Genomic DNA, 27656 nt, shown 5'->3' with positions numbered 1-27656 from the left:
GAATATAATATTAAGTTTTGTAATAAAATTTAAACAATAAGCTTTTATAATAAATTCTAAGGAAAATGTATATAAACTTATAAAATATAAAAAATTTTAAATGTTCACAGCAGATTTCATTACAATACTTTTAATGCTAATCTGTTTTTGAGATAAGTAAAAGGAAATGAATAAATAATGCATAATCAATTCATAAAGAAGTAAAAAAAAAAGGGAGAAAAAAGAAACTGCATTTATAACATGGCGGAACACTTCTACAAATTATAGTATTAATTTCTTTATAAGTATGTTTTTACATCAATGGGGAGGATTAATAAATAAAACCAATATTAGAGAAATTGATATGGAAGCAAGAAAAACAGTGTGACGTATAACACTGTCACTTCGAAACTCCAAATGTATCACATGTCAAAGACTGCAATTTCTTTTTTTCCTTAAAGTCTGCAACACATCTTTTAAAAAAATGAAAATATCACCTAATTAATATCTTTTTATTGGGTGGCAACACAGCAATTACATGACTGTAGATTTTGTCAATAGATGGTTTTAGCACATTCTTTTGTTTAGTTAAAATGTTCACAGCACCCAACTTACATTGCTTTCTTGTTGTTTGGGACTTCCACCTTCAACCCTTCCTGGATGCATGTGCTGTACATGCTATAATAGTACTGGGTTCCTCTATGGCAGTGGGGGGCCCACCAGCGGCCGAGTGAAGTCGCTGAACACTGGTAGTTCGGTCTGAGGTTCGAATCCCGCGAACGGGCTGGCTGCATGGGCGTTTTCGTGGTTTTCCCCATGTGTAACGTGTATACGAGCCAGTTTCCCTTAGAAAGTCCTCCACAAAGGCATCCCTCCCCTTAGGCAGATAGCCCTCGAGGCTTTGCCATAATCACACACACACACCCCTATGGCAGTGGTGCGCAAACTAGGGGTCGCGACCCCTGTTGGGGTTGCCAGAAGTTTTTTGGGGGTCACCAAATTTTTATGAAATGCATTATGCCTGCATGCTGCATACAGTGTACCATTAAAATATTCGCATAATTTTTCCCTCTCGATTTACTTACGAAAAATTTAGAAAAAAATTAGGGAAGTGCGTGAGGAAACACGGTGTGCCTTTTAACGGCCGACATCTCTCAGTTTCAAATATTCTTAAACTAGAGTTTAATTTGCCTGCAATTGTTTTAGTTTATCATCGAGTTTTATCATGTGACGTTGTGTAATTATGATTTTTTATATTTTTATCGGGCTTTGCTACTCTTTGTTATCAGGTATGTACTATCATTAGAGAAAGATCTCTGTTAATTTTATTAAATTTCTCGAAAAAAATTATAAAATTTTATATATTATTTGTTTTAGTTTAAATAATTTAACCCCTATCTTCATAATGGATAAATGGGTAATACGTACACCAGGTACATCTTCAGCTAACAAACGAACAAATACTGACGAGGAGTCGCAAAATACTGAACTAAATGCCCGATCTAAAAAAATAAGAAAATACAATGAAGAATTTATTAAGTATGGTTTTGCATTTTGTGTTGTTGATGATGAAGAATGCCCAATATGTGTCATTTGCAACGCAAAATTAGCAAATGAGAGCATGAAACCAGCTAAATTAAAAAAGCACCTGGAAACTAAACATAAAGAACTTCAAAATAAACATGCTGATTTTTTTTCAAAGATGAGCTGAAAATCTGAAAATTCAAAGTGCACATTTAAAGAAATTTACAACAATACCTCAGAAAGCATTACGAGCTTCTTTAGAAGTTTCTTATCTAATAGGAAAAACAATGAAACCCCATACAATTGGAGAATCCCTTATCCTTCCTGCAGCAACTAAGATGACATCAATTATGCATGGCGATAAATATGGAAATGAACTAAAAACAATACCATTATCTCAAGAGATACCGTGTCTCCGCGGATTTCCGAAATGTCACGAAATATCGAGTCAGAAGTCATAAAACGCATACAAAATTCATCTGTATTTGCTTTACAACTGGACGAGACTACAAATATTACTAAAATGTCACAACTAATTATTTACGTTAGGTTTATTTTTAATGAAGATATAACAGAAACGCTTTTATGTTGCAAAAGTTTCGAAGGAAAAACAACTGGAGAAAAAATATTCGAAGTAATAAATGAATATTTTGAAACAAAGTCCATTACCTGGGCAAACTGTGTTACGGTTTGTACTGATGGTGCTGCAGCATTAACAGGTTCGAATAAAGGGCTCAGAGGCTTAATTCAGAAGGTGGCGCCTCATATGGTATTTAATCACTGTATGATTCATCAGCAAGCTCTTGTTGCAAAAGATATGGATGAAGAGTTGCACAACATATTACAAGACGCTGTTAGATCAATTAACTACATTAAATACAACAGCCATAACAGCCGTCTCTTTTCAGTACTTTGCAATGAGATGGGCTCAACGTATGAGAGATTACTGTTACACACCAACGTCAGATGGCTTTCACGTGAGAAAATAATACGACGGATATTTGATTTGAGAAATGAAGTGTACATGTTTTTAATCGAAAAGAAACATAGATTGGCAAGTTATTATATCAGTGAAGTTTGACTAGGGAAGCTGAGCTATTTAGTTGATATTTTCAAAAAACTTAACGACTTAAATTTGAGCTTGCAGGGTGAGAACTCAACTATCATAACTTCAGCCAGTAAAATTCAAGCTTTTAAGAATAAGCTTAGTCTCTGGGAAACTGAACTGAATAAAAATAACACCGATATGTTCCCCTGCTTTAACGATTTTATCAAGGAAAATAATATAGATATATTTACATTTAAAACATCATTTCCAATCACATTCAAAAGTTAAAGGAAAATTTTTCGAGAAGATTCGAGGATTTTCCTGAAAACGATCTTGGTTGGATTCGTGATCCATTTTCCTTTGACGTATGCAGTTCAACTCTTCAAATTAGTGAGAAAGAGCAATTGATAGATCTAATTAGTGATTATACTCTTCGAAATCAATTTAAGACTCAGCCTTGCCAAAAATGTTGGCTATCCGTGGAAAAACAATATCCTGTTTTATGCAAGAATGCCATCAGAGTGTTAATATAATTTGCATCAACGTATTTATGTGAAACTGGATTTAGCAAACTAGTTTCAATAAAAACTAAATATAGCTCGCGTTTAAACCCTGAAGATGATATGCGAATTGCAATTAGCAATATACATCCAAACATTGATGAGATAATTAGAAACTTGCAGCCACATACATCTCATTAAAGGGCAATTTACTGATTTTTGTGTTATACAAAAAGTATTTTCTTAAAATTATAAATAAAATTAATATGAGTCAGATATGATGATGTTGTTATTCAATGAAACAAAAGAAATGCGCAAAATATACATCTTATTTGTGAACATTTATCTCTAGGGGTCGCCCAAAATTTTCTCTCTACAAAAAAAAAAGTCACAGTCAAAGAAAGTTTGCGCACCACTGCTCTATGGAGAGCGTGATGTCTGCGTCTCGTATGATTAGTGCCTAGATACACGGCTGTAATGTGACAATCACGTAGAACGAAATGTACATATTTTCAAATGTAAATTCTAACAGATGGTGCCATAAACATAAGGCACCATGAAAATGGGAATATGATGCCTGAACTTTGATCTTGGAGTGTTTCATTTGATTCTGAAAGGTAGGTAGCGTGTTTCAGTAATATAAACAAGTGTACTGGTTACGCATGTGCATTTTTGTTTATGTTTCTTTTAAGTGGCTATCTGAAGCACAAACATATCGCATTAATGCAGTTTTTAATTAATTAGTTTCATATATAGAGTAGGGCATTTTTTCTTTTGTGTAAACATAAAATTTTCGTCCCACATTTTTTTTCTTTGCTTTCAGATGTCAGAACAAAAGTGATATTTCTCAGAAGCTTTCTATATAGCTTTATTACAAGAAAATCTGAGTAGCAGCAATGTTAGTCACTTTAGCAATAAACAAAATTAAATGATAGGAAAAGTATTGAGAAACCAAACTATATACCGCTGTATAACAAAAATGTGGGAAAAGTGGTTATTAGAGATACAGTCACTAACTATCCATCCTACAGAAAATCTTTCAAATTGCATAATAAATTATTTTTGGGCTCCTCAACATTATGATCTATAATGTTCAAGTTTTATACAATGTAAAAAATGGTAAAAAAAGACTATTATCTCAATTTCGATTAAAAGTAATCACAAAGGGAGTCATTTCAAGAGAATGTGAATTGCGGGCATTAGCTGCACCAATGCCATTTCGTCTTTGAGAAAGGCATTTTCAATCTCTAATACTTAATGTGAAGAAAAAGAGAATGAGAACAAGGTAAATTGTTTGCTCTCAAAACATCTTACTTTGAGTACAAAGATTGTAATGTAGAACTCTGTGTGGACCATGCTTCAGAACATATCACACAGAAAATCGATTTTAAAATTTTATTGTAAATGTATATATGTATGTGCTATGTAGGTTTGTTGCTTTGTATTAATTATTTTAATGCTAGTTTAATAAATGCTTAAAGTTTGTTTTAAAATTTTTCTTTCATTGTTTATATATGTGATTCTTCTTCAATGGCTCGACAGCCCTAGGTGGGCCCTGGCTTTTTCCACAAGTCTTCTCCAGGCATCTCTACTTTTGGCAATGGTTTTCCAGTTTATAACCTTTAAAATATTCAGACCTTTTTTGACACAATCAATCCATCTTAGAGAGGGTCTGCGACAAGGTCTATTTTCCATGGGCTTTGCCAAAAAGATTTTCTTGCAGCATCAATCTTCATTCATTCTAACCAGATGGCCAGCCCATTTAAGTTTCTGTAATTTGACAAATTTATGATATCAGTTTTTTTGTAATAGAGTTCTAAATTAGATCTTTTTCTCAATGATCCATTCACTTGGATCCCACAAGAATGCAAAATAAGATCATTCACTCAAAAATTCCCAGAGCTTCCTCATCACGTAAAGTCTCTGATGCATAAGACAGATATTACAAGACTTTTGTAAAGGAGCAATGTGTTCTTAATTTAAGAAAGCTGGTTTATATATATGATTACAGCTGCAAAAGTTATATGTAGTTAATTCTATATCGTTACGGATTTGGTATTTAAATAGCTAATGTTAGTTGAATTGTAAATTAAATGGTTTTATTTCCCACGCAGCACAGCTCGTGACGAATATTAAAAGAAAGCTAAGCCGGAAAAATTGAAACTACAAGAGTGTGTGCATTTAACATTTAATAAATCTCTCTATTTGATTTTGAGAAAATTCCAGAAAGTTCTCGCACGCGATTTAAAAATCTTATAAAAAGGAGAAAACCTCTCAGTTTAGTTAGTCAGTTATTTTAGCTTGTTGTTGTTTTAAGAATTTGTTTAGAAAACTGCTCTTGTTGATTGTAGCGAATTCGCGGATTAGCTTTCTTTAGTTGTTTTGAATTAACTTCTGTTGAACTTTTAAGTACTTGAAAGATAACTACTGTGAGATATTGTCATACTGAAAGATTATCTGAGGGAATTTAAGCATTTTTTTATTGTGATAATAATAAAATTTTGTCCATTTTTTTTATCGGACTTGTGCAATTCAATTCAAACGAACCCGTACACACGCAACAATTTTTTGGTGTCAGAATTGGGATATTCTATGATGCCGTAGCGGAAATTTCTGTTTTTGGCTAAGGATCCAGGAAGTAAAATTTCTGTTCTTGCCGGTATTGTGATATTGTCTTGTGCTATGATTTTATGAACAGATTTAACTTCTTCATCATTAATTCTGAATAGGGCTATGTCCTCACATATAGAATGCAATTTGTTATTTTTAATTATTGAATTTCTACCTGCCAATACATTATTATTGTATTTCTACCAATAATAATAATGTATTGTAATACATTATTACAATTGATGTATTGAAATACAATAATAATGTTTTTCAATACATTAATGTAATACATTAATATTATTACATTAATGTAATAATATTCATTTCAATACATTAATGTAATTCAATACATTATTACATTAATGTATTGAAATACAATAATAATGTATTGTAATACATTATTATTGTATTTCTACCTGCCAATACACACTCTTTCTGGAAGCAAGTGGTTCTCAACACTTGATTTAAAGAGTGGGTATTGGCAGGTAGAAATACAGCCTGAAGACCGAGAAAAGACAGCATTTACAACGAGACAAGAGCTTTGGTAATTCAAGGTGATGCCGTTTGGACTGTGTAATGCGCCGGCAACAATTGAACGTCTTATGGAGACTGTTTTGAAAGGTCCATTCCTACGAAGCCTGCCTGATATATCTGGACAACATCATCATCGTCGGAAAGAGTTTTGAAGAACATTTAGAAAATCTTAGGAAGGTGCTTCAGAAACTGAAAGAAGCCAATCTGAAGCTGAGTCCTGCTAAATGCAAATTGTTCCGAAAGGAAGTGACTTACCTGGGACATGTCATATCTGCAGAAGGTGTGTGCACGGATCCTGAAAAGGTATCAGCGGTTAAATCCTGGAAACGACCCGAAAATGTTCATCAACTCAGAAGCTTCCTAGGGCTTTGCACCTACTATAGGAGATTCGTGAAAAACTTTTCTTCCATCACAAGACCCCTTCACAAGCCGACAAAGAGCAAGCAAAGGTTCTTGTGAACAAAGGAATGCGAGGATGCATTTAACAACTTAAAGGAAGCTTTAACATCTGCTCCAATCCTGACGTATCTTCAGTTCGACAGACCTTTTATTCTCGACACGGACGAGAGCAATAAAAGTGTCGGTGCTGTTTTGTCCCAAGAAATAGATGGCCAAGAACGTGTAGTGGCGTACTGGAGCAAGTGCCTGTCTAAACCGGAGAGGAATTACTGTGTCACCAGGAAAGAGTTGCTCGCCATAGTGAAAGTTGTAGAACATTTCCATCATTATCTATACGGGAGAAAATTCCTCCTCCGCACGGACCGTGGCTCATTGGCCTGGCTTTTAAATTTCAAGAATCCTGAGGGTCAAATAGCCAGGTGGATACAGAGACTCCAGGAATATAACATCACTATCCGTCATCGTAAGGGATCATCACACGGAAACGCCGAAGCCCTGTCTAGAAGACCTTGCCAAGAAAGTTGCAGATATTGCTCCAGGGTCGAAGCGAAATACGAGCTGCTGACTCCGGTCTCACGACAAATTACGACATCAACATCGGCTGATCCAGACTCGTGGAGTGATGATGAAGTCAGGAAAGACCAGGTGGAAGACCGTGACATTAAACCCATAATTGATTTGCTGGAGTCATCAAACAGAAAACCTACCTGGCAAAACATTTCTATCTGTAGTCCTGCAACAAAACAATACTGGGCACTCTGGGATTCACTTTACATTCGAAACGGCGTCTTATACCAGAAATTCGAATCGGATGATGGGAAGACCTTCCGATGGCAACTGATACTTCCAAGATCCCGGATTCCTTATGTCCTTAAAGAACTACATAACAACCCTACAGGAGGTCACTTTGGAATAATGAAGACCTTGCAGAGAGTTTGTGAGCGCTTTCACTGGAATAATGCAAAGGATGATGTGCAAAAGTGGTGCCGATCTTGCAATGCCTGTGCAGGTCGTAAAGGACCGAAGAGACGCAGCCGAGGCAAACTGCAACGTTACAACGTAGGGGCGCCTTTTGAATTTATCGCCTTTGACATCTTGGGACCTCTGCCAAGAACTGCTGATGGCAACAAATACATCCTTGTTGTCATTGATTACTTCACCAAGTGGCCTGAAGCGTACCCTATTCCTGATCAAGAGGCTGTCACAATAGCTGAGGTGATGGAACAGCACTGGATTTCCAGGTTCGGAGTACCTCTTCAGTTACATTCCGATCAGGGAAGGAATTTTGCCTCGGCAGTAATCAAAGAACTCTGCAAACTACTCAGCATTGACAAAACCCAAACGACGCCATTGCATCCCCAGTCGGACGGCATGGTAGAGAGGTTCAATCGAACCATCCTTAATAACCTCTCATTGGTGGTTTCCAGAAACCAACAGGATTGGAACAAGAAATTATCGATGTTTTTACTGACTTACCGCAGTGCTGTTCACAATCCTACCGGCTACGCCAAAAAATTGTTGCGTGTGTATGGGTTCATTTGAATTGAATGCACAAGTCCGATGAAAAAAAATGGACAAAATTTTATTATTACAATAAAAACGCTTAAATTTACTTAGCTATTCTTTCAGTATTACAATATCTCACAGTAGTTATCTTTCAAGCACTCAAAAGTTCAACGGAAGTTAATTCAAAACAGCTAAAGAAAGCTAATCCGTGAATTCGCTACAATCAACAAGAGCAGTTTTCTAAACAAACTCTTAAAACAACAACAAGCTAACTAAAATAACTCACTAATTACACTGAGAGGTTTTCCTCCTTTTTATAAAATTTTTAAATCACGCGCAAGAACTTTCTGGAACTTTCTCGAAATCAAAAAGTGATATTTATTAAATGTTAAATGCACACGCTCTTGTATTTTCAATTTTCCGGCTTAGCTTTCTTTTAATATTCGTCACGCGCTGCACTGCATGGGAAACAAAACCATTTAATTTATAATTCAACTAACATTAGCTATTTAAATACCAAATCTGTAACAATATCATAAAGGTAAATGCATTTTCTGCAGTACTTGGAAAAACAAAAATGAGTAAACTGAAATAAAACTATATTTTTGCCAGATTTTTTGGTAAAATTAGGCTTAGCGAGCAAGCATCCATCACCCTGTGGAGACATCATAAAAGCTCAGCACGAGACTGGGCATAGAGCACGAGACTGGGATGTCATCCGGAAAAGGTTAATTTGTAACAGAATTGTATCAATGTTTTATTTTGTAAGATCTAGTCTTCTTTGTTAACATACACTGCAACTAGACCTGCTTGAAGAGCTGCTTAGTGACTTATCACTTAAACTAGAAGATGAATACAACAGGAAAAGAATGTAAAAGACCTTTTCATTGAGCTCAGTTATTTACAGACAGCATGGACTTACACGCTTACATTTTCTCCAGCAACTTTTGGTGATGAGCTTAAAGATAATGGTAACAAACTAAATTAAAAGGTAAACTAGCAGTTCAAGACTACACAAACTAATTTAAACTAGCAGGTTGATTCAGAAAACTACACTGACATGATATTAATTTCCGCACCAAGAATGTGAATAAGTTGAGATTGAAAATTCAGACAGATGGTTGAAGTAACAATGTGCGTGTTCAATAGCAAAAGCATGCTCTGAATAATATTTTCTCTACTTCAGTTTAAATACATTCACATTCATCCTAACTCGTTTACATCCTGATGAGGAAATGCGAATGAAATCAGAAAGGACAGATAAGGCTAGAAAATTAAAATAACTATTAATAAAAATAATATATCTCATAATTTAGTTACATTTTTATTCCAATTTAAAAGTGGAAAAAAAACTGCATTTCAGACATATTTTACTGTACTATTTCCAAAATGGCAGGAATACAACACAAGCATACAAGAAGTTATGCATCGTATATGGGAATTGAAGCCTTGAGAGAAAGGTAGTGTCAAAACTGGTATGCAAAATTTTGTTCTGATGATTTTTCACTCAAAAATGCACAACAATCTGGCCATCCAGTTAAATTTAATGACAGCCATATCAAGGCCATTATCGATTTAGATTCTCATAGCACAACATGTGAAATTGCACAGCAGCTCAGTGTATCATATACATGCATTAGAAAAAATTAAAACAGCTTGACTAGGTTAAGAAACTCAAACTACAGGTGGCTCGTCAGCTTAAGGAATCCATCTAATGCAACACATTAGCATCTGTGGTTCACTTCTGAAATGCAACGACATTGATCCATTTCTGAAATGACTGATTACTGGCGACGAAAAGTATATAGTTTACAGCATTAATCAAAGAAGTTCATGAATGAAACATATTGGACCGGTTCACACAACACCAAAAGCAAGATTCACCCCCCCCCTAAAAAAAAGATTATGCTGTCAGTTTAGTGAGGTTACAGCAGAACTTTTATCAAGAAACCAAACGGTTCATTCAAACATCTATGTTCAATAACTTGTTAAACTGAGTGATGCACTTCAAGAAAAGTATCCAGTAGTGGTAAATCATAAGAGTGTCGTTTTTCAACATAATAATGCAAAGCCCTTCATATCTTCGGTCACTCGCCAAAAATTATTAGAGCGAGGTTGGAATGTGCTGTCACATCCACCATATGGCCCTGACCTCGTGTTTTCAGACTGTTATTTATTTTGTTCCATGAAGAACTTCTTAAATAGTAAAATTTTTAATGAAACAGATGATGTAAAATCTCATTTAATTCAGTTTTTTTGCTGACAAAAACCAGAAGTTTTATGAGCATAGAATTATGACACGATCTGAAAGATGGCAAAAAGTCATCAATAAAAACAGACAATACCTAATTTAAAAAAGCTAAATTTTCACGTAAAAAGTTTGAACGTTCCTTCTTATTTAAAATCCACAATCATTTAATTCCCAACCCAATATCATGCTTGTTTTAAAAAAGAGGACAAAAAGTTTGTTTTATAATATGCAAAAATTCCAAAAACTTAAAGTAGATCCTTTATTTTCAGAATAAATAGGAAGAAAAACAGGCCAATATAAAATTTTTAAATTAGGAAAACTCCTACCTTTTTTTTTTGGAGGGGGGAGGGGAGGAGGCATAGATTTTAAATAAAATTCTAATCAATTTCAAAGCCAATCAAAAATAGAAGTTCTTTTCCTTCACCAGAAGGAAAAAAATTCTGCAAACATGAGAGAAGCCACAACTCTCGTTATATAAAAAAACAATGGGCACAGCAATGTGAACACAAACATAGTGCCGTCTGTTAGTAATTAGTAAAGAAATTAGTAATGAAACATGAAAAATTAAGACATTAGAACTTTAAAAGTGTTAAAAAGGATTAGATTGAAATTAATATTGTAAGCTAAAGAAGATAAATTTTTGTGAAAGTGAAAAGCTTCAAGGAAATCCAGTTCCCAACTGAAGAAGCTTTATGGATAATTTTCACACACACAAAGTCAAAACTGTGATGAAGTTCCTAACTATGATTAGCTATAGAAGATTTGTTTATTCCCTCTTTTTTTTTTTTTTTTTTTTTTCCCCAGATATAGATTTGCGTTTCTTGACATATAATTTTAATCCTTTTCTAGTTTGATTGATATATCTCAAACCTTATTGACAAGATATATTATTATAAATTCTCCAAAAATTAAAGTACAAGATATATTATTATAAATTCTCCAAAAATTAAAGTCAGGAAAACACTCTTGACTAATTTTACTCATAGGTGAAACAAATGACCTTAAAGTTGAATTTGTAAAGACTCCTTCCAGTTTTATAACAAATAGAAGGATGAAATGGAATGATTACAAGGTTGTTATTGTTATTTCTAACAGCAGAATGTCTTATTTGATGGCACGGTGAAAATTTTTTAAAAGCTTTATCAATGATCATGGGTGAAAATCGTTCATCAAAGACAACTGGTTTCAAATAATTAAGTTCAATAGTAAGCAAAGATTCTTAAAAACAAACTTTGAGAATGTAATATACATAAGAGTAAAAAGAAGCACTTTTTGCTCAGCAAAATGACATGATTTAGCATAGTGAAGTAAAGAAACAGAAAAGGGTTCACGTAAATGATGACTCTGAAATTCATTGCAGATTATTAAAATATCAAGGACAGGAAGGATCTCGTCAGATAAATTAAAATAATTATCTTGTTTCAAAATGCAGTTCTGAAAATAAAATTGCTATTTTGGCTATATTTAAAACAATTTTGCATGTTGAAATTTTAAAATAATAGATGTCAAATAAAAAAAAAAAAAAAATCATGAATTTTCGAAAATTCACAAAAAAAAAAAAAAAAACACACTAATTAAGACTTTTTCCCCCCTCCATTCAGTGCTCTAAACAATAAATATCTGGGTTTTTTAGCTTGTTCTTTAACAAAGATACCGTATATTTCTGAATATAAGACGACCCTTGTATAAGCTAAGAGTGTGTTTTTTTCTTCAAATATTTACCCATAGTTCAAAACTCATACATAAGCTGAAATTTTTAAAAAATCCTGTAAATTCCAACATGTCACAATAAAAGGGAAAATGTTGCCAAGCAGATAAAATAAGCAGATTATTTTTAATCAAATGAATGTAAAGCAAAATGCTAGATGTTAATGACAATAGTTTGAACTTTTGTAACCCTACCTGGAGCAAAGAATTTTTTTTCTTTCATCCGTTGCCATGTGTATGATCTGTGGTATCCGTGTTGGTCTTATTTTCTGTGTAATTTTATTTTTGTCTCAAAGATGATGAATCAAAAATTCTTACACAGCAAATTTCAAACTACAGGAGACTGCATTTGATGAAAATTCTAATAATATGGCTGCTTAGAATTTCTCATAAAAGAAAAACAAATTCGAAAGTGGAGAAAACAAAGTGTCAATTTTGCCAACATCAGATTTCTCGTTTTGGTGATGATGCAACAAATCAGCATTATAAACAATTCCAAAAATAAAACACCTCGATGAAATGAGATGTTCAAAAAATAACCATGTTCATGAAATCTTCATAAAATGAACATCTCATTTAATTTAAAACTAATTTTTTTCACAAACTTAATAAATAGAAACTAAAATAAAAATGTGCTACATTTAATGATTTATCACTTGTGCCTGGCTAATGGAAAAATATGAATGATTTTTGCTAGGTTAGAGACTCTATAAATAAGCTGACCCCATAATTTAAATTTAGGAAAACTTCCAAAAATTCTCGACTTATGTACGAAACATACAGTATGTACAAAAAACTGTTTTAGCATTAAATTTTACAAAAATCTAAATAGAGTTTTGAAAAATTTCTTCACCATATTGTATTATTTGTCGCCATAAACAACGTGTGTGCAAATTTTGGGCTCAACAGCTTAAGCTTAGCAGGAAATAGATTAAATATTGATAATAAATTTTCAATCATAGTGACAAACATCATGAGTAAGCTAAATAAAAGTCTACACAATTATTCATCTATTACCTGCCAGTTTTTCCAGCTCTTGCTGTTCTTCCAACACGGTGAATATAATGCTGAAGAGTGCAAGGCATTGTGAAGTTTATAACCTGAAAAAAAGGGAAAATGGCATTATAAATACATGAATATTTTGTGTGCAACATAATTTCAATGTAATTAAAAAAAATAATAAATAAATTTACAACAACATCAGCATTTAAAGAAAAATAATATAAAATATAGTAATAATTTTTAAAAAATTTGTTTTTATTGCATGTTCATACAAGCAAACAACAAAATGCACATTTTTACAGTCTTTCAAAATTTATTTGAAACCCATCTGGACTCGCATAACAAACATTTCTATTCAACACACATAAAGCTGCTAAAATAATTAAAATAGAGAAATTTCTTTTAAAAAATTAAATAATACCTTTCATTTAAATAACAGACTTTAGAACCTACGAAGTATTTGAAAAATACCTTTTAACAAAATAAACTACTGTGATATTTCCAAAATTTTCCAAAAAATAGTTTTCCAAAGACAAAAATAGATTTAAAAATCTTTAAAAAAAAAAAAAAGCATATTAATTTTAACAATAACGAAATGACAATTTCTGGAAATCTGAATTATTTGATTAAAACAGTCCATACTAATAAACATAAGTTTCCAATTTACACCTGTAGTTTACATTATGGCAATATCAATAAGGCTGTAGCATCATTAGATTTATTTCGGAGCACGAAACAAGAAAAATCAAACTAAATTCAGCCTAATTTTGCCTCACTGGAACCAGAACTCTGGACTTTCCGAAGCTGGTTAGATGTGCTTTCATTACAGCATACAGGCACACAAGAATGAGGAAGAAATTTTTTTGCATTCTCTCCCACTTAAAGAGCAATATGGGTTGAGGGGATCCAGTTCCCAAATCAATGTGGGTATGGATCACTGTCCACCACATTTTAGCTCGGTAGCCAAAACAGAGTCCTCAGGTTTATTTTGGAGCAGAAAACAAGAAAAATAAGTAATGTCCTTACTGAAACTTGCACCCGACTTTTCAATGGTAGCTGATGTGTTCCCATGACACCACAAAATGCAAGCCAGAAGATGGAAGAAACTTCCTTATCACAACACAATTTTTTTAATAAAACTGACCATGTTAAAGATATTAAAATATTTATTGGTGCATCACTATTAGCTGCATACATGCATTCATTCATAGGCTCAATTAAATTAATTTCCTTGTTGAATCTTAAAAATTTTAAATTACAAATAAACAGTGAAAATGAAGAAAAATAAGAGAAATTTTGAACAATTCAACAAATGATTATAGAACAAACTTAAAAGGTACTGTTACTGTTACGTACATTTTCCATTACAAGTTACTACTGCAACAAATATTTGGTTCATTCCTAAAAAATTTGAAGAATGAACCAAATATTTGTTAAATTAATATTTCATTCCTTGCAGCATTGGCGCAAGATAATTATTTAATTTTATTTAACTTTACTAATTACTTTCTAATGAAACAATATTTTGCATATTCCTGTAAATTTGAAGATTTTTTTTTAATTATAAAATTATTGCTTAACTGTTTTAACATGTGGTATATCTAAACCTCTAGCTGCAACATCAGTTGCGACAAGAACATCCACTTCTTCTTCCTTAAACTTCCTGAGAGCTTCTAAGCGTTGAGGCTGATTCACATTCCCATGTAACTCAGATGACTTGATTCCCAGCAATTGCAATAAAACATAAAGTCTATGGACTTGCTGTTTGGTCTGAGCAAACACCATAACATGATCCTGAAATGTTCGAGACAATAAAGCTGAAAAATAAAATGACAATCAGAGTTTATATTATGTTTTTAAAATTTGGTAAATTTAGATGAATTAGTCAAAAAAAATTTGAACTCTACAAAGAACTCAAAAAAAATTTATCTAACTAAATTTTTTTTATTCAGTACAGTGTGATAGAAATCTGTTTGCTTTATTAAACATTTCTTTCAATGTAAGCTGTTTAATTTGCTTTGTATTTTATGCTAATATTTTCTCTTTAATTCTAGAAATAGACATAACTTGCTCAGGTACAAAGTTCTATTGTTCAAGTCCTGTAAATGACGTGTCGAGAATTCCCATTAAATTGTCAATTCGTTTTTGTTCTTCACAACCCTTATGTTACTTTTTTCACTATCATTAGCATTATTCTCTAGATTTAGAACCCATAGTACAGATTTCACCATCTGTTAATTAACTGAGGGTATTGCAATTGCAATTAAAACTTTTGCTATCAGAGTTGCCACTCAAACAGGAGAGTGGAATTCCCTGACTTTTCCAGGTTTACCAGATGTGCTTTAAGAAAATTCCAGTCTATCCGCATAGTGCACGTTGTCTGTGCTGAGAGGTAAATTAATTATGGTACCACTTGAAAACACAAAAATTTGCTAATTATATATGACTTATATATATAATCCCCAAAAGCATTACTATTAAAACTGTAATAGGAGTTGTTTTCTCCGCTGAAGATTGATATTAGAATCTGGGAAATCTGGAATAAAAAAAATTTATTTTTTAGCAAACATTTTGCAGCTAAATGAAAGAAAGAAATATATTTATTGTTACATTAAAATAAATTCAGGTATTTTATATTTATTTAACAGCATACATAAGCAAAAAAAAAATGTGCATTAAGTTTTGTGATGGAATGTCTTCATACTATTAGAATTAATTTCAGGAGTATGCCAGAGAAAAATGCCTCAAATATGATAATATTAACTAATAATAAATAAATTTAGAAGGAAAAGCTACAAATAACACTAAAATAAAGTAAATAACTCAAAGATTAAAAATTAATTACAATAATCAGCAATATTTTGGATTAGTTTAGATTACTGATTACTGTTTTCTTTATTTTACTGCAAAAAGACAAATAAAGCACTTATTAAAAAAAAAAGTTTAAAAGATTTTGTAAAATCCTAGTACATATAGTGCAACCTTGGCATGATTCTGAAAATTCTTGCCAACACCAAAATAACTCATTTACTGCTTATCATAATGTCGCCAAATCCTGTGTGCATCGTGTACTAGAATTACACTGATTTTGTTTTATATGAGAACGGGAAAGTATTTTCTTTCGTTCAACATGCAGTGCACATGCATGTCTCTCGATGTTACTGTAAATTTGCTTTGCCTTTCTAAAAGCTGATAGGAGCTATGAAAATTGGCTCTACACCAGCTGTCCAAATGACACTCATGCAATACATAATTCGGCAAGAAAGTGATTGCTTCCAATGTTGGAGTAAAAGTCACTTTTGAGGGAGGGATAACCGTATGAAATTCCTTGACTTTTCCAGACTTTGATTAAAATATTTAAATTCCCTGACTTTTTTGGTCAATTTTCAAATTCCTTGACTTTTTCCGGTTTTTCAGGTAGTGTGGCAACCATAGTTATATCATCTTTATTTATTACTTTTACCCGTTTCTTCACAAAATCTATTAATTGGAAGTTTTTTTTGGGGGCGGGGTGTTTCCAATATTTAAAAATCTTCAAATTAGCGGCCATCATCATAAAGTTTAGTTAGTATCTGCTATATACAATTGGTAATGTATTGTGAGAAAGTCGTGAATATGGCAGCTGGTATAATTAACCATCATAATTATTCATAATTAATTCATCATCATCATAATTGACCAAAGTGGCATAGCCCAATAAAGTAGGAACGGTTCCTTTTATTTAAAACTATGAAATTACTTATTTAAATTGATTGCAAACTGAAATATTTGATAATTATTTCCTAATTTGGTATTGCTTGATAATTATTTTTTAATTTTGAGATTTTTGCACAATACTAGATGATTTGTGCATATCAAATCATACCCTTTAAATATCAAATCATTTTATAAAAAATAAAATGTAAAAATAAATATTTAAATAGAATGTGAGAAATAAAGATTTCTTATCTCTCATTTTCTAACAAAAATTAAGTGATATGTAAATAATGACTGATTTTTAGAAGTCTTTTTCCTAAGCCTCATAACTGTTTGCAAATTATAGCTATAACAGGTAATCACTATGCATCCTATTAATTTAATTACAAAATCTCCTTTCATTATATTATACATATAATTTCTTTCTTTTAACAGTAGTTCTTTCTTGAATATAGCACAATATTCATTGACATTTCATTAGTCTCCTTAAGCTGTTTCTAAAAATATATGTGAACTTATTAACATATATATTACAAGGCAAAAATTCAATCTCTGATGTAAATAAATACCTGTATTGCCCCTTACTGTCGCCTTGTTATAATCTTTTAAGACAGTCCATGCGAAATCAAGCTTTAGCCCATTTAAAGAATTAGAGTCAACAGATTTAAGTATACTACCAGTAAAAGTTCAGCTATCCAGAAAACTTGGGGAATTCAAAATGCCAGGACGCCTATTCTATGATCACTGTATCTGTCTACAACTTGAGCGAACAATATTGACTCAAAAAAACCGGTATGGACAGCCTTCACAACTTATCGGAGAAAGCCATTCTGTGGTCCTCAGTTGGTGAGCGGGTGGGTCCATTTGACTTTACTGAAAGGGGGCAAGGCTTCAAGGAGCTTTAGACCAATCGCAGTACAGACGAGTGACGAAATTTATAGCGCGGCTGAAGTTCTAGGAATATTCTCCCATTATTTCACTAACTCGCACGCTGCATTTGTAGTTCGAAAAAAATTGCACAAAACAGTATTATGACCAACATGTTATGTGAAGGAAAATCCCGTTTTTTAAGGGAAAGTTAACGCAGGAATTTAGAGCTAAGAAATAAAGAGTGATATGGGATATCACGAAAGGAATGGTAAATAGATAAGAGTAAATGAATTAAGCTTACTTCAAATCCTTTTAGAAATAAACAATTTTAATCATTAAATTTATAATATGATTAATTTGTATTACAATCTAATAGCAAATTAATTCCCCCCCCCCCCATTCTTACATTAAAACTGTTTTCCCGCAATTTACAGTTACTATTGAAAAAATATTTCTTTAAATAAGAAATTAGAAAGAAAATATTTCTTTCTTAATATTTCTTCCCTTTTTTTATTTTCTTTTTCTATGAAAATTATTTCTTTCAGGAAAAGAAATAAAATTCATTCGCTATGGCCGATTGCTGCTGCATTCAACTATCACACACGCATCAAAAAGCTTTATTTTAAATAATTTATTCTATAATTAACATGAAAGAAAATATTTTTTCAATACAAAATATATAACCAAAATTAAATCTATCTTGTATGTGTGATTAATTCGTTTTGCAATTTTTGTCACACAATTACTAATACCTTTTTTTTAATATTACATTGCTGTTATTTTAATATTACATTGCTGTTATTTTAATTTTATATATATATAAGAACTGCTCAGTTTAAATATTCTTCCTTCTCAAAAGATTTTATTCTGTGAAAATAATTAAAAGATAGTAGTATTTTCACAATGCAAGTACTAAAGTGAAAATAATTAGTGTAGGTCTCCTGCAGTTGAAGTCCTTGTCAAACCAGCGTTTCGACACATTTTAAATAGAAAACAAATAATAATCAATATCTCTTTTACAATATAAAAATGAGAATGCTATGAACAGTAATATATACATATATATATATATATATATTTAAGTTTGCAAAGAAACAATGATTTTTCAATACTATAATAGGTTACAAAAGTACTATTCCATGAACAAATCCTCAGTCTTATAGCATTGTTACTTTATAGCATAATACAATAATAATGCAGTATAATTCTGCTAACAAGCCCACCAGCCACCGAGCGGTAGAGTCGCTGAACGCAGGTAGTTTGGTCCGAGGTTCAAATCCCGCGAACGAACTGGCCAGCGTTTTCCCCATGTGTAACGTGTATACGAGTTAGTTTCCCTTAGAAAGTCCTCACTTAGAAACTAGTTTTAAAACGTAATAAAATTGCACACACAAACACCAAAAAAAAAAAAAAAATCTGAAATCCTTCAGATTTTATATTACTCCCAAAGGGCCATTTTTTTAACGTTTTGCGTGTTATCTTTATTTATTAAATATCATGTTTTTTGCACTTAAACCATAAAATTCAATTTAACAGCAATATCATATAATTTTAAAAATGCATATCTTTAGAATTTCCGATACATAGCCTCGCGTGCTAGAGATAAAAATGTTTTCCCCTCTTCCCCCCCTCCCCGTACAACGTTGCCATTGCTCGCTTTGAAATCGTTGGGTTTCTTAATCAAAAACTCATAAATGCTTTACAAAAATATAAAATAGATAATAAAACAAATTCCCAGTTCCAAATTTGGGCCTCCAAATGCCTATATTAGAATGGAGGATTACGTTATTCAGAATTTCATGGCTCTAGGTACCATTGTTTTATCACAGTGCAAGAAACATTCATACATTCTGCAAATTCCTCGTTATTTAATTTCTTTAAATATAAAAGAGTGCAATAATACTTGGTGGCAACGATTTGAAAAGTGAAACGCCATTTATCGTGAAACGCCACAAAATGGCAAAACGAAATTAAAAGGCCCTCTGGGCTAAAACTTATTTTTAAAAATATCACTCTAGTAGTAGTACAGCTACTGAAAAAAATATTATAAAGCTATTTTATAGTTTTATAATTTTTTTTTATTTTACAGTAGTGTGAATTTCGCGTAATAATGAACATTTCTTTTTGTGTTCACAGTATTATTCGTAAGGTATTCAACTGTTAGATTTTAAAGTAAACGTAATTCTTACTGTACATAAATCGTGTAGAAACTTATCGGATGTCTATATTTGTATTAAATGAAGAAGGTTTATGTGCTTGATAAACTTATTATCTTCTACATTTTTAAAGCATACAATTACAATTTATATCTATAATTTCAGGAATAGTATAACCTTTTTTTCAGTAGAAATTACGTTCTTGTTTTCTGAATGTGGCTCCAAATACTCTCTCAGTTCATCACAAATTAAAATAACTATAAATTTTGGCAATCTGAAATACCCAATGAAAACATCTTTTGGCAGAGCAAAAACATCAACATATTTTCTATAAATTCGCCACTGATTCAGAGATCTACGACCGTATTCTTCGTTTAAATATGAAAAAATGAGCGGCGAAAACGCATACAAAGCCATTGTCTACTTAGTACGTCAACTGCACGACCCTGTTTGACGACGCGGCAACACTTTTTCACGCGCTTTCGACAACTTCCGTACTCAGAGAATATAGGATGTCGCGCAGACCTGTTTTTTACTAGCAGCGACATCTGGCGGCCCACAACTTGCTGTTGACTCTCGTAGCATAGAATAACCGTCCAGGTTTGTGAAAATTCCAAGATTGTTGAGTGTACACTACCCGTCATTGAAAAGGCAACACCAAGAAGGTGTGGCCATAAAGTGATGAAACTCAACAAACAGAGAGAGACAACAACAAACAATAAGTGATCTTTATTTTGAAAAGATATGCACAATACAGAGCAGGAACAGCATCATGTAAGACCACCTTGGACAGCGATACACGAAGCAACACATCTAGATACAGAATCAATGAGACTACAGATGGTGTCCTAAGGAATGGCTTTCCATTTCCTGTGAACCATTTGAAAGAGTTTATCCTCTGAACCGGCAATGGCAGGTTCTGAAAATGGCATCGAATCAAATCCCAAATGTGTTCGACTGATGAAAGATTAGGAGAGAATGGTGGCCTGGGAAACATCTGTACACCTTGCAGAGTACATTAGCTGATGCAAACGGTGTGTGATCAGGCATTATCCTGCTCATGAAAGGCATTGTGCCCTCCCTGAAGGTAAGGGGTGTCACTGGCTGCAGCACATCATCCATGTATCGTTGGGCCAACATAGTGCTCTGAATAGGAACTAGAGGTGACCTGGAATCATGCAATTGCACCCCAAACCCTGATGGCATACTGTCATGTGGTGGGGTGTTCCAAAATTCTGCCACCTGCCTCCACATCAACGCCACAATCGTATGCAGTGACTATCATTGGAGAAACAGAAGTGAATCTCATCTGAGAACACAACCCTGTGCCATTCTACCATCTACATCACTCGAACCCAAAACCATTGCAGACACTGGTGTCTATGATGTGGGTTCAAAGGCAATCTTCTTAATGGACACCACGAATGCAAGAGACTAGCTGACAATCGATGGCAAATGGTTCTGGTTGATATGGGAATATGAAGGCTGTCTTGAACATGCTGCAGAATGGAAGTAGAAGTGTCATGCGGGTGTGACACCACCTCTTAGTTGATGAGTCGTTCCATGCATGCTAATGTCACTCTGGCTGCACCGGCACCACTTAAACTTGCCATGTTTCCTTGCTCCAACCATCATCGCCACAGCTGATGCTTTGTGGACACGTCAGCTGAGATTTGCCACATAAACAAACCTGCCCTTCTCAATTTGCCCCTCATAAAATCATCTGTCTACAGGCACTGCTTCCGTTGACATTCCCGGCATTCTCTGCTATTACACATGTCTTCTGAGACAAGAACGGATTTCCTACAATGATTTCCCTAGCAGAAATAATGACATGAAAATTGAACATTCTGCAGGTTCCTTCTCTTATATCTTTTTCAATGTGTGTGCATTTCACATCATTAGCATAACTTGGTGATGTGCATCTACCCTGAAATTTGCATAATTTTCAGGCTACTTCTTGGTGCTGCATTTTCAATGTCGGGTAGTGTATGAAAAAATGTAATTCATGGTAGAGAACTTAAGCAAATGGATGAAGAAATTTCCATCTTAGGCTCATAAAAATAATGAATATTTGTTATCAATTCACCTATATTTAAATTTTGTGAGACTTGAAAGAAAAATTGCATTTGAGACATAAAAACTGGTGAATTTTTTGTATCTAGTGCATTCATATTAAAGTAAAACATCTTTTCCGATAATGAAATTTTGTTGACCATGTTGCAGTATAATTTGCAGAAGTTTTGAAGGCTATATATTATTCTTTATTAGTTATATTATCAATAGATACAATTACAGATATAAAAAATCACTTTTCATAATTTTTCATGTGGAACAGTCAGTGTTCATCCATACACCTGCTTATCCATAAAGCAAGAGGCTTCAAAAACAGATTTAACCTAGCAAACAAACAGAATTATCACACACTATAGATCTATCCATTCACTAACGGCTTTGAAATGGAATAAACTAGTGTATACTATTACAAATGTTTTTATTTTTTCCACCGTAAAATATGAAAATTACACTAATTTAAAATATATATATAACTCAATCATACCTACAAAAATAAATCCATACTGGGTGAACAAAATTTATGGAAAAGATAGATTATATTAAAGTTTTAAACCTGCAGATTTGCAGAATATGCACGCCCTGTGACCTTACAATAATATCCACTAAATTCATACAAAATCCTTTTATTTTCATTGCCCATTAATTTAGTCAAATTCTTACTTCTTTTTCATAATGCATACCACTGGCATTTCATATGTACACAATTTTATGTCCTTTAACATCACTCATTAGTTACACACAATGGTTCATAAGTCTCTGCTTTACACAGCAACATTAGTCAAAACTTTCAAACTTTATATCTTTACAGCATGGGTATCTCTATCTCTCTTACTTTCATTGCCGGAATTATTTATATTATGCCTTTTCTTATTTTGCCCACATTATCTCACATAATGCTCTGATCTGTTACAAGCATATCACCTTACTAATTTTATGGCTACTGCAAGGTTTTTTTCCCAAATACGGTATATACTTTCATGTGCCTCACACAAATAACATTACTCTGACTCCATAATTTGTATATTACATTGAAACAAAAGGCTATACAACTAACACAATAACAAATTGATTGGATCATCTCTCAAGAGATATATCAACTAATAGAGGCTGACAAGCACTAATATTATACAAGAACTAGATGACTGCATATTATCACACTCAACCCACCCAAAAAAGGGGGTAACAAGTTGATATGATAAGAGTATGGGGGAAGATAACTTACCAGCTAAAATAGCTTCTCGATCAGCTTCTCTGTTTGGTCTAATACGGATAAATTCTTGATGCAAATTAAATGCAACTTCTGTGTTACTATTTATAAAAATTTTGACAGGATTCGTTAAAGCCGATGCTGCTAAATCTTTCACCTGAAAATATAAACCTTGATTATAAAGAAATACAATTATAAAGAAATAAAATTATAGTAAATAATTATTAACAAAGTTCTACCTCATCATTTAAAGTTGCAGAAAACAGCATGGTCTGCCTGGTATAAGAACACTGCTTGATTATTTCTTTCATTTGTTCTGCAAAGTATTCATCAAGAATTCTGTAAAAATTAACAAATTATAATATCAAACAGATTAAATTTTATATATATGACATATTACATATTTACTATAACAAATAATCACAATAGCTGACTATCAAAGGCATAGTTCAAATCATCCTGTCTTTGATTAGCTTTTATTCTATTTTCAGAGTAAAAAAATTGCTTTGTTTCAAACATAACAGTCATTGATACATGCATTTTATTCAGACATAATAATACTTTAGTATTGCTATTGGAAATGGTACTTTTCGACTGATAGGATATCACTTGGCACCAAAGATAATGATTAACACGATATCTAACTTGAAATATTTTGGAAACTTCTTAAAGATATATATATATATAGCTTCATGAAAATATTCATTATTTTATTAAATTCAAAATAAATACAAAAAGAAGAGCCTAATACATAAACTCACACATAAGAATGAATGTAATTATTCTAACTGACAGTACAAAACAGTACAATGTTTTATTGTTGGGTGCAGTTGAAAGGATTCAGCCAACATGAATTCTTGGCAGCAGTAATAAATAAACAAAAGAGTAAGAGTAAGACAAAAGAATGCATGAAGCTAATTAATTTCTGCTCTGTAAACACATCTTTTCATGGCACAAGTTTTCATTGCAGTGGCATTTTGTTTCTTCAATAATAGTGAAATTTAATTTCTTTCTGTTGGGGAGTACTGGTCAAAAGTACTGGTCTAGGAAAAGATCCTAAAATTGTGGAAAGTTAATTATAGGTTGCCTGTTCGTGCAAAGCCATCATATTTTTTTTTTATTTTACATATATATATATATATAACCTCCAGAGCATTACTTTTATAACTATAATAGGAATTGTTCTCTCCACTGAGGATTGAAATTAGAATCTGCCCAATCAGGATTTAAAAATATCCTTTCTTTTTTGCAACCTTAAAGGAAGAAATAAATCTATTTAATGACATTTTAAAATAAATTCAAGTATTTATATTTATTTTTTATATTTATTCAGCAGCATACATAAGCAAAAAATATGGGCATTAAATTTCATGGTCATCATACTGTTAGAATTAGTTTCAGGCTTATGCCAGAGAAAATTGCCTGAAATTTGAAAGTATTATTAACTAATAATAAATAAATTTAGAGAGAAGAAGCCACATTAAATAGTACAAATAACATTAAAATAGTTAATTAATAAAAAATTGAATTACAATAATCAACGATATTTTGGCAAATATAGTTATATTAAATGGTTAGCATAGATGACTGATTATTATTTTTCTGCATGCAAATTGTTACCAACACCAAAATGAACCTGTTTACTGCTCATCATAATGTAGCCAAATTACCTGTGTACCATATACTAGGATTAAACCAATTTTGTTTTATACGAAAATGGGAAGGTATTCTTTAGTTCAACATGCACTGCACATGCGCACACGAGTCTCTCGATTCTCAAGGTTACTGGAAACTTGCTTTGCCTTTCTAAAAGAGAAACTGAATGGAGTTTAAAAACTGGCTCCACACCAGCTGCCTAAGAAGTGATCGATTCCAATGTTGGCGCAAAAATCGCTTTTTTAGTGGATCGCTGTATGAAATTCCCTGACTTTTCCAGATCTGGACAAAAATATTTAAATTCCCTGACTTTTTTTGGTCAATTTTTCAAATTCCCTGACTTTCTTCGGTTGCACTGAAAGCCAAGCTTAAAAATTATGAAACATTAATAAATATATTAAAGATGAAGCAAGATGTGACAAGCATGAACTTTAAGGGTTTTGACATTGAGAACTTTTTTGTTGGGGGAGGTCTTTGATTGTTTAATTCAATAATTAGGAGATGAAGATATTGCTCTCATATTGAATGACTAAAATAATTCATATATTCCTATTAGAACAACATGCAACTCAAGTGTCAGATTTTGCTAGGATATTAGGTCATTACTGGCATATGTTAAAAGATGTTAATCTGCTGTTGTTATTTTATGTATGCTTGTTAAGTTAAATGAGAATTTATATTCAAATTTATAAGATTTCAGAATAGTGGAATAAATGAAAGATGAACAGATGAATAAAAAAATTGAGAGGGGATTTACACTTCTCTAAAGCAAAAAATTTTAAACACTGGAATAAAATATATGTACCTTCCCTCTTTTTTTTAACTTTAACTGCAAATTTAAACAAAGACTTAACTAGTTTTAATATTTAATACTTAAAATACTAACAATACTGAACTACAAAACTATTGAAGATTTACCTATCTGCCTCATCTAAAATAAGGATTTCAATATAATGAAGACTGAAAGAAGGAGTATTTTCAAGGTGATCGAGCAATCTACCAGGAGTAGCTACTATAATATCAGGCAGCCGCCTTAAAGCTTGCTCTTGTGGTTTAAGTTCCAAACCACCTAAAAAAGAAAACATAAAAAGCTATATTTTAAGATAATAAATCCACATTTCATGGACAGAAGTATAAAAGATACATTCAAACTCATTATGCAAATAAACAATATTCAAAATTTATATGCTGTCGTAGAATCCTGTTCAGATATTTTTAATTTACTTTTTAAGTAGTAATTATCATATTTTTAATTTAAACAATTAAATTTAACTAAAGATTTTGAAATGATTTTAAAATTTTGCATATTGCCTCCTTTGCAGAGAAAAAAACTTAGCGATAGACAAGCCCTTTTTTTAGAGAAAAAGCATTAAAGTGTTAGCAAATGGAGATAAACATTAATGTACATATAAGATAAAAAATATGCAACTCCAAATTCTAACTTTTAATTTGTTATACTCCCTTGACTTTCTATTTTAATTTGGATAATTTCCTGTTCTGTCTCAAAAACAGTAAATGTCTGTAATAAATCCCTCTAAACTGCATCATTTCCAAATTAAACTATGTCATATGATTCTAATTTTACTACTAACGCAGGCATACTACTAATGCTTCACTAAATAAGATTTTAGTTAGAATCAAAACCTTTTAATATCTAATAGGAAATTTCCGAAATAAAACTCAAATTATTTTGAGCTTAACTTTCTTTTGTGGTAAGAAATACTAGCTTTTCTGCTTTACTTCTGACAACTTGCTCCTGCCGCTGTTTTCAGAAGTATAAAAAGTTCTAGAATAGTCACTTTTGCATCACTTTGTTTACTGGCTTTATAAATGCATGAGTCAACAAGAATAAAAATAATTAGCAAAAACCATATCACTAGAAGCTTCTTTGCGCATCTCCACAACCCCAAATTCTAAACTATTTCACTGATATACATGGGAAATATATTAAAATATATTATAAAATTCTTTTTGATACCTACCAGCAGATAGAGCAATTTCGATTTTAGTAAACTGTGCTAATTGCTTGGACACTTGATAGACTTGAACGGCAAGTTCTCTCGTTGGTAAAATCACCAAAACACGGGTAACAGGTTTATCCTTTGGCTTAAACAGCAACCGTTCCAAAACAGGAAGCATAAAAGCAGCTGTTTTACCTTAAAAAAGAGAGAGATTTATTAATATGTGTAATAAAATACACACATTCACACGTACATCTATATATATATAATTTTATACAAATAATAATATCAAAATGTACCTGTGCCTGTAGCTGAACAGCCATAAATATCTCTACCCATCAGAGCAACTGGAATTGTTGCAGCTTGTATTTGTGTCGGATGAACATATTGCATACTGTTTATGGCCTAAGGAAAACAGATGAACTGGTTTATCAATAATAATACATTTGTTCTTAGAAACTTTATCTGAAATATAATAGCACATATGAGGCTACAAGGCACAAAAATTGATTACTTGAAAATATATTAGGTACATGAAAAATTTCAGTGTTTTTATTTGTGCTAAGACTTCACACCTCTCTCTCTTTTCCTTCTCCTGCATTTATCAGTTGATTCACAACAGTTTTCAAATTATATAGTGCTCTGTATAGGAAAAGGCCTATCCACCTAATGGCTATAGTTAGAGAAATCACATTTTTAGATTCTGCAAGATCCATAAAATTATTAATCACAAATTCACAGCAAATACTGACACCATTCGATTTAACTTTCCGAGTTTATGCTTTAATCATGGTTGTTCACCGATCATAAACTTGATTTTGCCATCTATCACTACTTTCTTAACTTCTCAGTACTCTTTCAACACATTTATAACATTAAAAAAAAATTCTTTTTAAATTAGACCAGGCACTAAGCAGAGTTTTATAGATACGTTTTAAAAAAGGGAGGAAAAATGGTAAACTGTGATTAATCCC

The 27656-nt window shown here is 32.3% G+C and overlaps 1 protein-coding gene across 1 annotated transcript in view; it reads right to left on the bottom strand.

The window, feature by feature from the left end:
* The window catches only part of Rs1 (Dead-box helicase Rs1), a 105934-nt gene that overhangs the window by 32238 nt on the left and 46040 nt on the right, over positions 1 to 27656 (bottom strand). Inside the window, exons 6-12 of the mRNA XM_085814637.1 lie at positions 26982 to 27087; positions 26704 to 26877; positions 25640 to 25790; positions 23305 to 23404; positions 23081 to 23222; positions 14642 to 14877; positions 13076 to 13158 (exon numbers count right to left, since the gene is read on the bottom strand). Coding sequence (XP_085670763.1) covers positions 13076 to 13158; positions 14642 to 14877; positions 23081 to 23222; positions 23305 to 23404; positions 25640 to 25790; positions 26704 to 26877; positions 26982 to 27087 — 992 coding nt within the window. The remainder of the gene's footprint in view (positions 1 to 13075; positions 13159 to 14641; positions 14878 to 23080; positions 23223 to 23304; positions 23405 to 25639; positions 25791 to 26703; positions 26878 to 26981; positions 27088 to 27656) is intronic.

The sequence above is a fragment of the Stegodyphus dumicola genome, chromosome 4 (assembly GCF_044657685.1).
Source record: "Stegodyphus dumicola isolate Sdum_Otavi_A_Nest chromosome 4, ASM4465768v1".
Classification (NCBI taxonomy): domain Eukaryota; kingdom Metazoa; phylum Arthropoda; class Arachnida; order Araneae; family Eresidae; genus Stegodyphus; species Stegodyphus dumicola.
Note: the sequence above shows the minus strand (reverse complement) of the source record. Positions and strands in the feature narration are given on the sequence as shown.